General features: G+C 34.5%; 1 protein-coding gene across 2 annotated transcripts in view; it reads left to right on the top strand.

Annotated features, from left to right (window-relative positions):
* The window catches only part of ANO2 (anoctamin 2), a 176,664-nt gene that overhangs the window by 38,176 nt on the left and 124,458 nt on the right, over nt 1-14,030 (top strand). For both annotated transcript variants that reach the window (XM_062615545.1, XM_062615546.1), the window contains exons 5-10: nt 4-155; nt 1,402-1,456; nt 2,332-2,380; nt 5,384-5,439; nt 5,692-5,733; nt 11,075-11,139. In XM_062615545.1, the coding sequence (XP_062471529.1) occupies nt 4-155; nt 1,402-1,456; nt 2,332-2,380; nt 5,384-5,439; nt 5,692-5,733; nt 11,075-11,139 (419 nt within the window). The remainder of the gene's footprint in view (nt 1-3; nt 156-1,401; nt 1,457-2,331; nt 2,381-5,383; nt 5,440-5,691; nt 5,734-11,074; nt 11,140-14,030) is intronic.

Genomic DNA, 14,030 nt, shown 5'->3' with positions numbered 1-14,030 from the left:
CAGATGTATGAAATCACAGAAGAAGGGGGAATACTCAAAAAGTTTAATGAAATATGGTGCAAATTGACTGAACCTCTGCAACCCCAGGTCCCACAACAAGGAAATACCAACATGAAAAACCTGTTTTACCCATTTTCCAGAGAGAAATTATATTTGTGAGTATTTTAAATTGTGATCAGCAATGAATAGAACTGTAACTTATCATTTTAGTATTGTCATTTTTTTCCATCATTATTTTAATCAAAATACAGAAATTTATTGAGTATTTCTGGAAATCCTGAGGAAATATCCAAGTTGTCAGATTATTTCTGGATAATATTTCCAAGTGATGAAAGCATATGTCTGCATAAAGTTAAATTTATTGAATGCCAAATAGATCTAAAGTAAATGTACATGCATCAGCACATAATTCAGTTTCAGTGAATTAGCAGAAATGTAAGTTGCAGAGACTTTCTGCCAGTGTTTTAGTTCCTTCTGCTGGATAACAGAAGTGCAACAGATAAAATATTTATGTTTTTAACTTGAATTGTAAAAATCTTACCATCAAAATCCTGATTATTTGGTTAAGAATATTACCGCTTTGAATTGAAAAAAGGAAGAGCTAGTAGAAATCTGATAATAATTTTCCTCTTCGTAGATTTATTATAGTAATTGAAACTTGCTAATAATATGAAGGTAAGAAATTCTTGACACCTGGCCTTTCACTCAGAATAATACTTCTGGGCCCATTTTGACATGAAACACTCCTTTTCTCCTCATGGGTGTCTCCTTGTATTTATGTCTGATAAATAAAATTTTGTAATAAATATAATGAACCACCATATCATTTATTGTCCTCTGACAATTTTAATTAATACTGAATACAAGTCAGATTTATTAAGGGGAATAAACTGAAGCTAATTCCACATATGATGATTTTAAAATTTAAGGGAATGCATAATTCCAATGGAATGGTTGTTTGAAAGCAAGTAAAATGCTGACTGGTTAGTTGCTTGGAAAAAAGTAATGACATCTGCATTAGGCTAGTTGAAACCTAATAACTTAACCTTAGAATGTTAAGAGTGTAGAGGGTGTGTTATAAGGAAAGGATTAAAAGGTCATATTGTGTAAACAATGTACAAGCTCTCCTTACATGAAAGGCATTTTACGTTCGTTTTTTTAATATTTTTGCATTTCTATGCCCACCATCATTTCAATCCAGGGAGAACTCTGAATGACTAGGCCTTAAATAGCACAGTGTATTATGCTGTACTATTTCATCTATATTTTTTTTAAGCATCCGTTTTTACTTGCTGTAGTTTTTAAAGGAATTCTAAATAACAATCTTATATGTCATCTTTAGGTTTTACTACCACATCTGAAAAAGTAAGTTCTTTTTTTTTGTCTCTCTCAATGTGTTAGGTATAACATTAAAGAGAAAGACACGTTTTTCGACAATGCTACCCGCAGCCGAATAGTAAGTAAACAAAAATAACATATCATTCATTTTTGGTGCTGAATGGGATTTACTTTAATAGTGAGTATTGGTAAATACTTTGTTAATTTCATCAGTTTATGCATTTCTCTGTACCTGCAAAACACGAGGCAGTCAGAATTACATAAAAATACCCTTCTGAAGCTGCCCAGTGGTCTAGGAGTAGGAGGTGCTCTGTAGAGAACACTGCTACTGACTCCTTTCCATTGTTCAGAGGTGTTATTAAACTCTGCTTCCTAATCTTTAATTGGATTTTATTCCATAAAAGGACCTCCTCTGGAATCTATACTAACTTCCTAACTCCAGCAGTCTTTGGTGAGAAACCTTGCATCATGTTCCTAAGATCCAGCAGGCTGGAAAGGCAAGATTTCTTTCTGCATAAGCAATGCCAACAAGAAGAACATGTTATCTGTCTTCATCCATACACACTTGAGTTTCATAGATACAGCATACTCACGGATCACTTTATGAGTCTTGATGTTATACTTCCACCTGTGAAAGCTAGATGTGTTTTTTTTCCAAAGTCTGATATTGTTGTAATATTTTTTACAGTGTAAAATTCTCATTTTACCTGAATTCTTTATGTTTCACATAGTATCTTAAGGATGTGACAAAGCAGGATTTATCCTACAAATGTTAGAGGAGTAATCCACTATTAAGCCTTGGCATAATGTTGTCAAGTGTTATCTACCAGCCTCAAGTCATGCATTTATATGAGTGAAATGTATGATCTAAACATATATGCAAATGAACTCCACAGAAGCTTCTTATTTTAAAGTTTTGTTTTATTGCTACTGCCATGATGATAATAATGATAAAAGATGATTTTTGTGATATATCATTGTTCTTTTGCACAGGTACGTGAAATTTTGAAGCGCACATCCTCAAAGTCAAGAAACAGCATGGGTAAGGAGGAGGGAAGATAATTATACATGTTGTTTTGAAAGGAGTTGTTTAGGTATCTCACAGAATGTTTATTTTTCTAGCAGAGGACAGAAGTATGCTGAAACATTTTCACAAAAAAACATAGAGATGGAAACAAATGCTTTTTCTGAAGACTAGATTCAAACTTTTCTACCATGTTTGGGATAGGACATAGTAATGGGAGCTTGCTTTTCATTTCTACAGGTGCAGGATCAGGCACGTAACTTGCACTTCATGAGTTGTTATAAAATTTGATTATTATATGATCTGCTTTTGAAAATTCAGATGTCAGCTACAATATGTGGTATTATTTCTTCCAGAAGCAGATTTTTCTTGCCATTTTAATATAATAACACATCTTTTCAGGTTATTTTTACCACTGCTGCCTTAAAAAAATTATCCATGAACTGCATAGTGAAATATATATGACTTGACTATGACTATTGAGAAGATTCTGAGTGATACTTTTGAGATAACCCTGAAATATGTGGAGCTTTTGTTTTCTTGAGGTTCCGAACACATGCAGCTGTGTTTATTCTCTCTTCTCTACCTTTTTTCTTTCACCCACTGTGATGGATGACAGGTATCTCCCTAATGGCAAAGAAATGATAGTACTCCTTGTCTGGCATGTTTTCTGGAAGTCCTTTTGTGAGCTTGACCTCTTATGTGCAGCTCACAATGTCCTAGGGTAATGTACTTGAAAAGAGTAATATTCAGTAAAAACCTGAAAAGATGGTTGAGAAAATGTCAGGCATTCTTAATTTCTAAACCATTATTCAGCTGGTGTTTTTCTATGTTGTGTTTTTCTACGTTTTGATCTTCTCAAAGGCTCTGGTGGGGCACTAGGGGGGAATGCTACTTTATTTCCAGAGAACCCTTTCTGTGACTAGAGAGACCATGCTTTCTTTGGGAGCTGTGGATCCTATGCAAGTAGATGTTTCTGAGTGCAGGATTTTAGAGACAAGGTATTGTAAAGGTTATAAAACAAGAAGCCTGAAGTGCAGCAGGGACACTAAGCCTCTTGATGTAAAAGACAGCCACCAGAGCTGACACTTTCCCAAGAGATTCAGAGAGAATGTGTTGAACCCATTGAAACTCTTAAGACTTTGTAAGTTACTGGGCTGAGAGAAAGCTTGAAAGAAGCAATCTGTCCTATAAGGACACAGCAGAAAGGGAAAGAGCACTTTATCAATGGGGTTGTCTTTGCCTCTTCAAATATTTTTCTATATTAATATGTTGTTCTGGTTTATAGTGTAATAAAAGCCATCATTAGAACACTACTAGTGATTTTTCATGCTTTTTTGACACTCCAAGTTGGAAATACAGGCTGATCCACTTCAAGCTCTGGTCAGCTCAAGACCCCATTTGACATGAAGCAAATATTTCAACCTTCCCATCCTTGTTATCTTTCTGTCTCATAGTCAAAACACTATTATGCGTCATGTTTGACATAAATTCACTAATTATTTTGGTCTTCTGAGATTCTCCCCCAAAAGTCCTGTTCTTCATGTGTTGCTTAGTTTTTCTATCTCACTGGTCTTAAGACTTAAAGCTACTCATCATAAGTGGTTCAAAAGATGTCTTTAAGCTTTTTTTGTTTGGATTTTTTTTAAGATCCCATTGATTATTTTGCAGAGGAAGTGGGACAGTGGTATTGGAAATACTTATAGCAGTCTTTGATTTCCATAAAAGTATGATTCATATTATAGTAGAAGGAAAATAACACTTCAATCATTTCCTCATTGATTTTTACACCTGTGTAAGGCTGAATCTGATTCAACTTCTATGACATTGTACAAGGAAGGCATATTTTCTTTTAGCAAGTCTCTGAACCACTGTAAACTTTCCAGACATGGAACTCTTTCAGTAGAAGACTTGACATTATACAAACATGAAGATTTCCCAATTCTATTAATGCATGTATTGGTAAGTTCTTTCTCTTTGTACCAAGGAAGAAATATGTTGGCAATGTCTATCTAGCATCTCTGACCAAGGTTTTTTTTCCAAAACATTTCAGAATGATGGTTGCCTAATTTGACTGTGGATTTTTTTCATCCCGGAAGACAAGCTAGCTAGGTACTTTTTACTGGGAATTGAAAGCCATACTTTTTACTGGGCATTGAAAGTCTGGAATAAACTACTAATCTTAGCTTTAATTGTCATCTTATGGAACAACTGTTTTCACCTACAGAGACTGAATACAGAATGGCTGTAAGATTTGTAGGTAGTGAGAGCCAATAGTGATCTTGTGTATGTCTGTAGGTGCTGTAGTAGTTACCTTGGGGATTCAGTTGTTTAAGCCCTGAAAGTAAGCAGTCAATGAATAGTGCCATGTCTCTGTATCTTCCTGTATCTTTCACCAGAATTCCTGTTTGCAATCTTTAGGACTCAGCAGTCTGTCCTTGTGCATCCAGGATTTCAGCATAACTGTTGACTTGGTGAGCACAAACTGATGTAGCTCCTACAAACAGGAGTTGCTTCAAACCCAGAAGGATGGCCTTATGTCTTGATATGAGGAAGGGTAGAAAACCTAGTAGTTGGTTCAGTGAAAATGAGACCTGATCTAATAATAGTCAATAGAAAACAAAAGTTTCTTCAATCACAAATTTCCTTGCAAAAGTGAGTTTTTGTTCATTTTTGGGGTGGTGTGTCTGTGGGGATCCATGGTTCTGATCACTGTCAATCTTCAAGAAGGACTTCCCAGGTGCTTTCCTCCTCAGCCACATGCCTCTGCTATCAAGGTAATAAAGTGGTCAAAAGGGTCTTTGTAAAATACTAATTCAGTCAAGAAAAAGCACTATATGGAAATGACCCTTTGAAAACAATTTTTCCATAGTCAGGTTTGTATATGCTCACCTTGACATGATTTTGACTGTTTCAGTAATCAAGCTCAGTTCCCTTGTAATGTCATTAAATGAAATCTGTAATATTTTTTTCTGTTTACCTGTGCCTATCTGTTGACCATGTTAATTTATTTTCTTTCAGGTATTGGGACATTAATAGCAAACAATGTTTATGATGCAGCATATCCACTTCATGATGTACGTATATACTACCAAAAATATAGTTCTCTGATAGTATTACTCAATATTACAGAGAGATCAATGCTTATTTTCTGTGACAACAGTAATATATTCCAAATATGTGATTTTAATATGAAATCTCTTACATTTAAGTACTTATTTCAAGGTTGTGACCTGAAAGTGAAATCAAAAATATAGGAACAGCTAAGCAATCTTTTATTGAATTTGATCTGTCTTTACATCATTTACTAAATCATTTTTTTTCTACAGGGTGAATATGAAGGCCAAAATGATTGCATGAATGAAAGAAAGGTAAAATATAGTGAAAAATTAATTTCATATTAGATTTAATGTGACAAACATGAATTCATCTCCTAAATGTTATTAAAGTTGTTATTAAATGTTATAAAATGCTATTTTATATTATTATCCTGAATATTACAAATGTTATTAAATGTTATAAATGTTATTAAATGTTGTTAAAAGTATTAACTAGTGTTCAATCAAGTAACTGTTTTTACAGATGCATATATTTTTTGCAATGTTTATTTTCCTGTATTTCTGTGTGTAAAAGATATGTCGCAAGACTTTTTATAAAGTCTTCTTATGAAGTACTTCAGTGAATTTAATTTGATATTTACATCTTGAAATGCTTCAGGTTTCCCTACGCATGCATAGGCAAGATTTTTCAGCATCTCAGGAAGCAAAAGTTGTTAAATAACTTAGATGGTTATTTTCTTTCCATAACCAGATGGTACTATAGAACAATGGTTACTAGATTAAACAGTGGTTGTATTTTTTATATGATTGTGCATTCAATTAAATTACATGCAATGTCTATAAAATCTGCTTTCAATTATTTTGCATGTAAAAAGTTTCTAGCTATCAAAAGACTTTTGGAAATATATCACCCACCAACACTCTCCACAAGAGAAACGGATGCATAATCAAAGACTATATGAAGTCAGACTGGTTTTATTACATATGCTTACTATTAGAAATGTACAGAATTACTGTAGTCCATTAAGATTCATTCCATATTGTTCTCTAATGTTTGCTCTTTTTCTTCTTTTCCCTTGATATATGAATGGTAGGAAATGAAAAGTGTGGGAATAGAAAGGGGTGTGGGGGAGAAAACAACAAAGAAAAATAGAGTGTTTGGATGCCTAAGATATTTACTATAACAGAAATTAAATTGCATATATTCTTGGTGACCTTAAGTTATTTCATACATGTTTTTAACTCAGCAGTATTATATGTTGGTACGTGCCATTTGATGCTTGAAGGAGAGGTAAGAAAATGTCATTAATTTGGCAAAACACAGTGCAGCTCTCAAGAGCAGAATTGCCACAAATGATGGTTATGTGAGCATTTGAAATGAAGACCTAGTTCGTAGGTCATACAAATTAATTTGATTTCTCCAGTGCTGGGTTAGTAAAAACATGAAGCATATCTTCTTTGTAGTTTTGGTAAATAGCGTTAGCATTCTGCCACTAGATGTCTTCGTGTGCTTCATACAATTTAATTTGGTACATGAAACTTGTAAGCAAAAGAGACAAAGCTGGAAAAAAAAACGTATAAAGGAACTTGTATATTTATGTCTGTTACTTTGAATGGTTTGTTAATGAAGAAATTGTCTGCGCTTGCAGAATTTTCTCTATGTGATAATAGTGATACAGTAATGGACTCTGAAACAATCAGCTACATAGTTTACTGACTTATAAGGTTAGCAAATTTGAAGAGAAGAAAGGTAAATGACCATTAATCAATGAAGGAAGATTGAGTGCTGTGGAATATGGTGGAAGAAGGCCTAAATGGGCTAGTGTCTGGAAAAATATTCACCCTACTAGTTGTGTGTTGTGCTGCCTTCTTTTTATTCTGCCTATTAGGCTCAGTTATGAAGTGTTAAGTATTAAAAACATAAAAGCTTCTTTCCAGAAATACATCATTGATTATTCACATATGTCTCTGCTGCCTAGCCACTGAATATGCTGTAGTATTTCTATGCATAACATCATCTGTTTTCTATCTGAATCTAATAGTCTCAGTGTTTAATTTCCTGAAAAGACCAGATCAAGTTTAAAGGCAAGGGGGCATTTTTGATCTTTTTTTTTTTTTTTTTTTTACTTTGCCCATTTTTATTTTGTCCATTTTAACTTATCTGTATCTTCCATTTTAATTGTCCATTGCATAAGACTGAAAAATTATGAACTGAGCTCATCTAGGTTGCTTAAGCCAATAAGGCAGCACAAGTAATTCAGATTTATGTACCAATTCATAATATAAAAAGTTAATCCTTATTAACCCTCTTTAGGATTTCCTTGGAAAAAATGCACAGTGAAACAATACTTTTGTCACATCCTACGAGAATTAGAAGTCTGCAGTCAACGAAATCCACTCTTTTCCTAAGACTGTTGATTAGCATAAAGGAGTAAAAGGAATTTCCTTCTTTTAGTGTAATTTCTGATCTAGATTTTTTTTTTTTTTTAAGAAAGCTATTGCACAGCAGCATGGTAATAACTCACCATGAGTATAAACACTGCCTTGGTGTTCTTTAAGCTTCTATCCCACTGGCAACTTTTAACCCTGCATTGCTAGCAATATGTTTGACATTGAGAAACACATGAGGGCTTTGTTACTTACCTGGGAAATACACTGTTGTCATATACTACAACAATATCCCTAGAATATTAGGAGCAGATTGGAAAGTGTTGCTATAAACTTACAGAAATTGCTGCTTTTAAATGAAGCTGATAAAATACAATATACTGTATTACAGAACTCTTCCTAGAATTCATTTCAATTTAAGCAATATCATGAAAGGAAGCACATTCCAGTTTCCAGATTAAGCTTAATCTTTTAAAATTGCAGTATTGAAACTGAGGCTTAGTGTGGGCAACACATGTGAATGCTATAAAATACCTTTGGTGGTACGGCTTTTAGAATCAGAATAACTTCGTGTGAACCTGTAGTCTGACATAATCCCATAGCAACCTGTTCCTGAATTTACTGCAATTTTAGAAAGACCTTTGGTTTTGGTCTTAAAATTCTATTTTGTAGGTACAATCAAAACAGCTTTTAAATGGTTTTAAGAATTTAATAGCTTTAACTTCCTTGTTTTGCATATTTCAGTGAATGTATGTATCAGTATGATTTTTTATGGAAATAAATAAAATTTTAGGTAATGCTGTGGGGTAATGGCAAGGGGTGATTTCGAATAGGTGACCGCAATTATATGAAAATGTCATTATGGCCACCAGGGCAATCCTCTTCAACTCCTGTCGAAGCCAAAGAGTATCAAACGTAGTCTCATAATTTCTTTCCACAAGTGTATAACACTTTGCAATACTGTGCTCTGTAAGAGCAATATTCTGAAAGCTAAGGCTCTACAATCCATCAATCTCATTGTCAAATTCCCAGTTGCTTCAGCAATGTGGGGTTTACCCCCTGACCTATGAACAGAAAATACTTTATCCTGCATCTTTAAGGAATATGCAATGGTGTAGCTTTCTTCACTTAAATAGTTGCAAGGCAGTTTCCAGCAGTACTTTGTTGGGTGAACGTTTGCTGGATCCAGGTCTTAATTGCTCACTTGATATTTATTTAGTTCTTTCACATAGCATCTGCAGGAGAAGAGGCATTATAAACAGCAGAAAAATGTGATTGGAAAAGCTCAAAATATGTCAAAGTAACTCTGCAGTTACAGTATCTGAAATTTCTCCACACTTATTTTAATTGTGCTGTTAACCTCATGAGGTAGCGTAGAATTGCTGCTAGCTGTCAAAATGGACCATCTGACAGATACAACTACTGGTAACTGCAAAACCTATACGTACATCCTCTCCAGCTCCTGCTGGCTGTGTATTCATGTGCATGTTTCTTGCTCTGTGTCTTCCTCCCTTGCAGCTTTAAAATTTATTGTCCAATCCCAAGTTTACAGGAGAACAGAAGTCTCCAAGGTATTCACTCGGCAATTACTTGCTTCACATTAATTAGAATTTCCATGAGACAGATGAGGGATGATCAGTTAGTGCACACAGCAAGGGAGGAACTGAAGTATGAGGTCATCTATTGGAGACAGCAGATATTCAATGCAGAGGCTTTTTCTTAAAACACAGCTTCATCACTATTCTTATTAGGAATGATGTGCCTTATTTTAAAGGAGCCAACCTCACCTCTCATATGCTGATCTTTTTCTGAACCCCCTTACTTCTTTCTTGAAAAGAGGAACAAGAGGCTTGACACCTTCTTTTGGAGTGATACAAAATTATAATCTATAAATAATAATGTGAGTAATTTAGTAATTTATCATCATATTCTGGTTATTTGTTTAATATTTTGGTGCACTCTGTACTTCAAGAAATAGTTTTCAATGAGCATGTTGTCTTAGACTGTCTACAGGCCTTTCATAACATAAAACTGAAAGGAATATGAACAACTCAGGTGGTTCCACACAAAATCTTACTCTTTTGCGTAGGACTGCCCTGATTTTTATTTTTCTCTGAAGATAAAATGTGGTGAACTTTCATCTAAAAAAAAGGTCATGCTGACATCTCCTCTGAGCTTCCTTTGGTCTTCACATAATTCTGGAAAGCTTCATTTTTTCATGTCCTTTCTAATGGATTAGTAATAAATTCGTACACAGTTATAAGATGTACTCTTTTATCACATTGTTAATTACATTGTAATTTCTATTCAGCTGCTGGCTTTTATTTCAGAACAGCCTTTCACACTGTAATTATCAGTTTCCTTCACAGCCTTTTGTAAAACAGTATCACAGGTTTCCTTTTTTTTAATTTGAAAGTTGATGAACAAAGTTGTGTCACTTATATCACAGCAGTGGAAGAGGGAATAAGGAAGACTATCCAGGGTCCCTTGCCTGTTGCATTTTAGTGTATTGTGGTTAACGTGCTACAGGTCCTGAAATGTTTCCTTTTATTCCTGACTGTTCTCACTGGATTCCTCCCACTATAAGAAGTTGATATAGTATCTATGCCTTTCTTTGAGCTTTCTGTAAGTTGTGGGTGAATTTGCATTTCCAACAGTAAACATGTGAACTTGTCTGTCCATGTGCAGCATGGGGAGAGAAGGGGCTTTTGTATCGGCTCTACTGTGTATAGTAGCCTCAGAAGCTGGGCAGAAGAGCAGACTAATTTTGACATAATTACCTCTTGGTATGTTTTTACATACTGTTTTACCAGTTTTTAACACTTACCTCAGTTCTCTTCACCTTGGCCCTGGAAACACTGGTCAGTACTTACCTAAGGTGTAATTTCAGACATTAAATAGATAGTATAATAGAAGAATTTCACTCTGCAAGGAGGATAAGTTCTAGCATCTTCCCAATGATTTCCATAAGACTACAGCATCATTTGTGTTTTCTTTTGAGCATTCTACTTAACATCACTATCTAATAAATGTGGTGGGGAGGGGGTAGGCATATGGAGAAAGATGTTTGTTCACCATACTTGCATTGCTGACTTGGTTGGAGTCTTCCATAACTGTCTGAAAAAAGTACTTAGAAGTATTTATTGAAGTATGGGAAACTTCTTTTTTTCAGTGTGTATATTTTTAACTCTTAAAAGATGTTTGTAAAAACAGATGGGATTACTTTTTTAAAGTTCATTTTCTGTTTTGTTTGCTTGTTTTTTAGTTACTTTATCGAGAATGGGCAAGATATGGAGTATTTTACAAGTTTCAGCCTATTGACCTCATAAGGTAATACAGACTTGCACAAAACATTAAGGGACCTGGTTCTCAGCTGATGCAGATTAATTAACTTCCTTCCAGTTACTTCAGCAAATGAGATCTTGGATTAATCAGAGCATTAAAAATAATGTTCTCACTGCTTTTCTGTAGCTCTAATGATAATTTACTGTAACAAAAATGCACTAAACAACAATGTACCTTTGATTTGTATGGTGTTATTCCTGGAAGAATGTCATAGTTTAGATATTTTTTTTTTTTTAAAGTATTATTCCCTACAAAAAAGAGGAATTTCCATTTACATTGATGATTTAAATTTTTTTTGAGAGTATGGTCACAATGTCTGGTGAATAATTAGAATCTGGTGTTCACATCATGAATCAGTGTGAATGTATTTGATACTGTTTGGTTGTTTTTTTTTACTCCTGGTTTTACAAGTTTTATTCATCCGTATGTGTTCCCTGTGGGTTTTTTTGTATATCTTGAATATCAACTATACAAACACAGAATCCGGGCTTAAAATAGGACAAAACCATGATGCTTTTTAAGGAATTTCCATAATATCTCTACAAGAAAGTCAAACCAAAACAAAACAATTTTTGTTGTATACTATAAATACTGAGTAAAGTAAATGTTTGTGGAAGGTGCTGACGTGAAATATTCTTACATAACATATCTGTCTAGTAATGAACAAACTATGATATTAACAAATAAACAATAGAAATAAATATTTCTGGATAATCTGTATACACAAGAAAGATGACGTGTTAGTACTTCTCTTAGTAATAGTCAAACTTCAACTGGCTTTTATTATATGGTCTACCCCTAAGTAATTACCTGGTGTAAGTAATATGGATATTCAATAATCTTCATAAAATGTATTTATTGTATTTTGAATTAAAGTTTAAATACTGCAGGTAGTTTTTTCAACGATTTAACCATTAACTTGTAACATGAGCAGAATTGCTTTTTATTGGAAGAGAGATGTTTCAAATTGGCAAATGGTCGTGAGACCATCAAATCTTACTGAGGTTCTGCAAGGCTTTGAAATTTCCTCTTTTTTTCTTTCATTTTTGTGCAGAATTTATGTACATTTTGAAAAACAGTTATTCCAAGCCAGGCTACTGTATAGGATTAGGTAAACTCAAAAGAAGAATACACCACTTGGCATGTTCTTAGTAAGTAATACAAATATTAAGTTAAACTGACTGTCTAGAGGAATTCTCAAGTTCTACCAGACCTGACAGCTCAGCTGAATTAAAAATAGAGGTACATCTGCTTACACTCCATCTTAATTTGTATTTTGCTGTCTCCATTATAATGTTGCACTATACTGATATGATTTCATATAAATTCTGTGGTTTAAACTTCTGTGAGAAAAAAGAAGGACCAGACATGTGCAATTGATTCTCTGTTCTCAGAGATTATTTTTCTTGCTTTTATCTTCCGTACTTTGCTTGACTGTAAGTTTGATTGTTACCACTAAAATAAATGTGTTTTTTATTTTCTGGGTAATGTTGGAGCTTTAGAGTACATATACCTGAAGAATTACCACCCTTTTCTTTCTGCAACTGGAATAGGTTTTTGCACTCCTGTACCATGGGGGGTGTCAGAACTCAGTCTCAGTGTGGATTCTTATTCCCTTCGCAAACATCAACACTTTGTGGAATTTGATAATTTACTGTGATCCTTCTTAGATTGATCAGATTATACTCAACTTTTTCCTTCAGTATGTAGACTGTGTAATTTAACAAGTCTATATTCAGACTTTAATGGACAGAAGCAGCATTTATTTTGCCTTATACTCAAAGCCTGTTTTGACTGATGTTTTCAAATATGTTAATTCTGTTGAAGTATGTTACTTAAATGATATTCACAACCCCAAACTAATTAGATGTTGTAGTCTAATTTTTAATACAGCTCGCAAAACAGTGTAAATCTTTTAAACTATTCCTGTTTCATCTATATTCAGTCAGAATGCAAATTGAAAGTCATTCTTCAACTGAAGTTCCTATGCTGGAAAACCAGGTATGGCACTGTAGAATTGTTATAAATCATGCCTGGTGCTTCAATACCTTGCTTCTGGCAATACTATTGCCAGCAATACTATTCCGAGTTTCCAAGTGATTGTACACCAAAGCTAGGAATCACGTTATTTCTTATGCTCACTCTTGGCCCAGACCTAGGATTTTGTGAGGTCTTTTCTATTATCTGATATCCTGAGGGAATGCTGACTGCATAGCCAATCTTAGACTATTTTTGATTTTTTAGTAACATAAAACCAAATAAAGTACCATCGTGATATTCACTGGCAGTTCCATTCACCCGTGTGTCTTAATCTGTAAAAGTGTTCTGCTATGGCTTTATGCACCTCTTTGGGCTATAGAGAAAAGCTAATATTTTTTTTTAAATTGGGAAATGCAGTTGTGAATGAGGAGGTTTCCACCAAATGAGAACATGGTGGGTGTTATGTTATAACATAACATATGTTATATGTTATATGGAGCATCTAGTTCCAACCCCCCTGCATTGAGCAGGGATGCCTCACCCTAGACCATGTTTGATGATGATCATCTCTGTGGCCCTTGAGTAAGTCTAGAGGAGGGTCACACAGATGATCAGAGGGCTAGAGGACCTCTGCTGTGAAGACAGGCTGAGAGAGTTGGAGTTGTTCAGCCTGGAGAAGAGAAGGTTCCAGGAAGACCTTGTAACAGTCTTCCAATACCTAAAGAGAGGCTACAACAAATCTGGAGAGGGACTTTTTACAAAGGCATGTAGTGATAGGACAAGGGGGAACGGGTTTAAACTGAAAAAGGGTAGATTTAGATTAGATATTAGGAAAAAAATTCTTCACTGAGAGGCTTGTGAGACGCAGGCACAGGTTGCCCAGAGAAGCTGTGGTT

Source organism: Pezoporus occidentalis, unplaced genomic scaffold, assembly GCF_034315485.1.
Source record: "Pezoporus occidentalis ecotype Australia unplaced genomic scaffold, CSIRO_AGI_Poc_V1 ctg182, whole genome shotgun sequence".
In the NCBI taxonomy this organism is placed as follows: domain Eukaryota; kingdom Metazoa; phylum Chordata; class Aves; order Psittaciformes; family Psittacidae; genus Pezoporus; species Pezoporus occidentalis.
The sequence above is the reverse complement of the archived record's forward strand: the minus strand, read 5'-3'. Positions and strand labels throughout refer to the sequence as shown.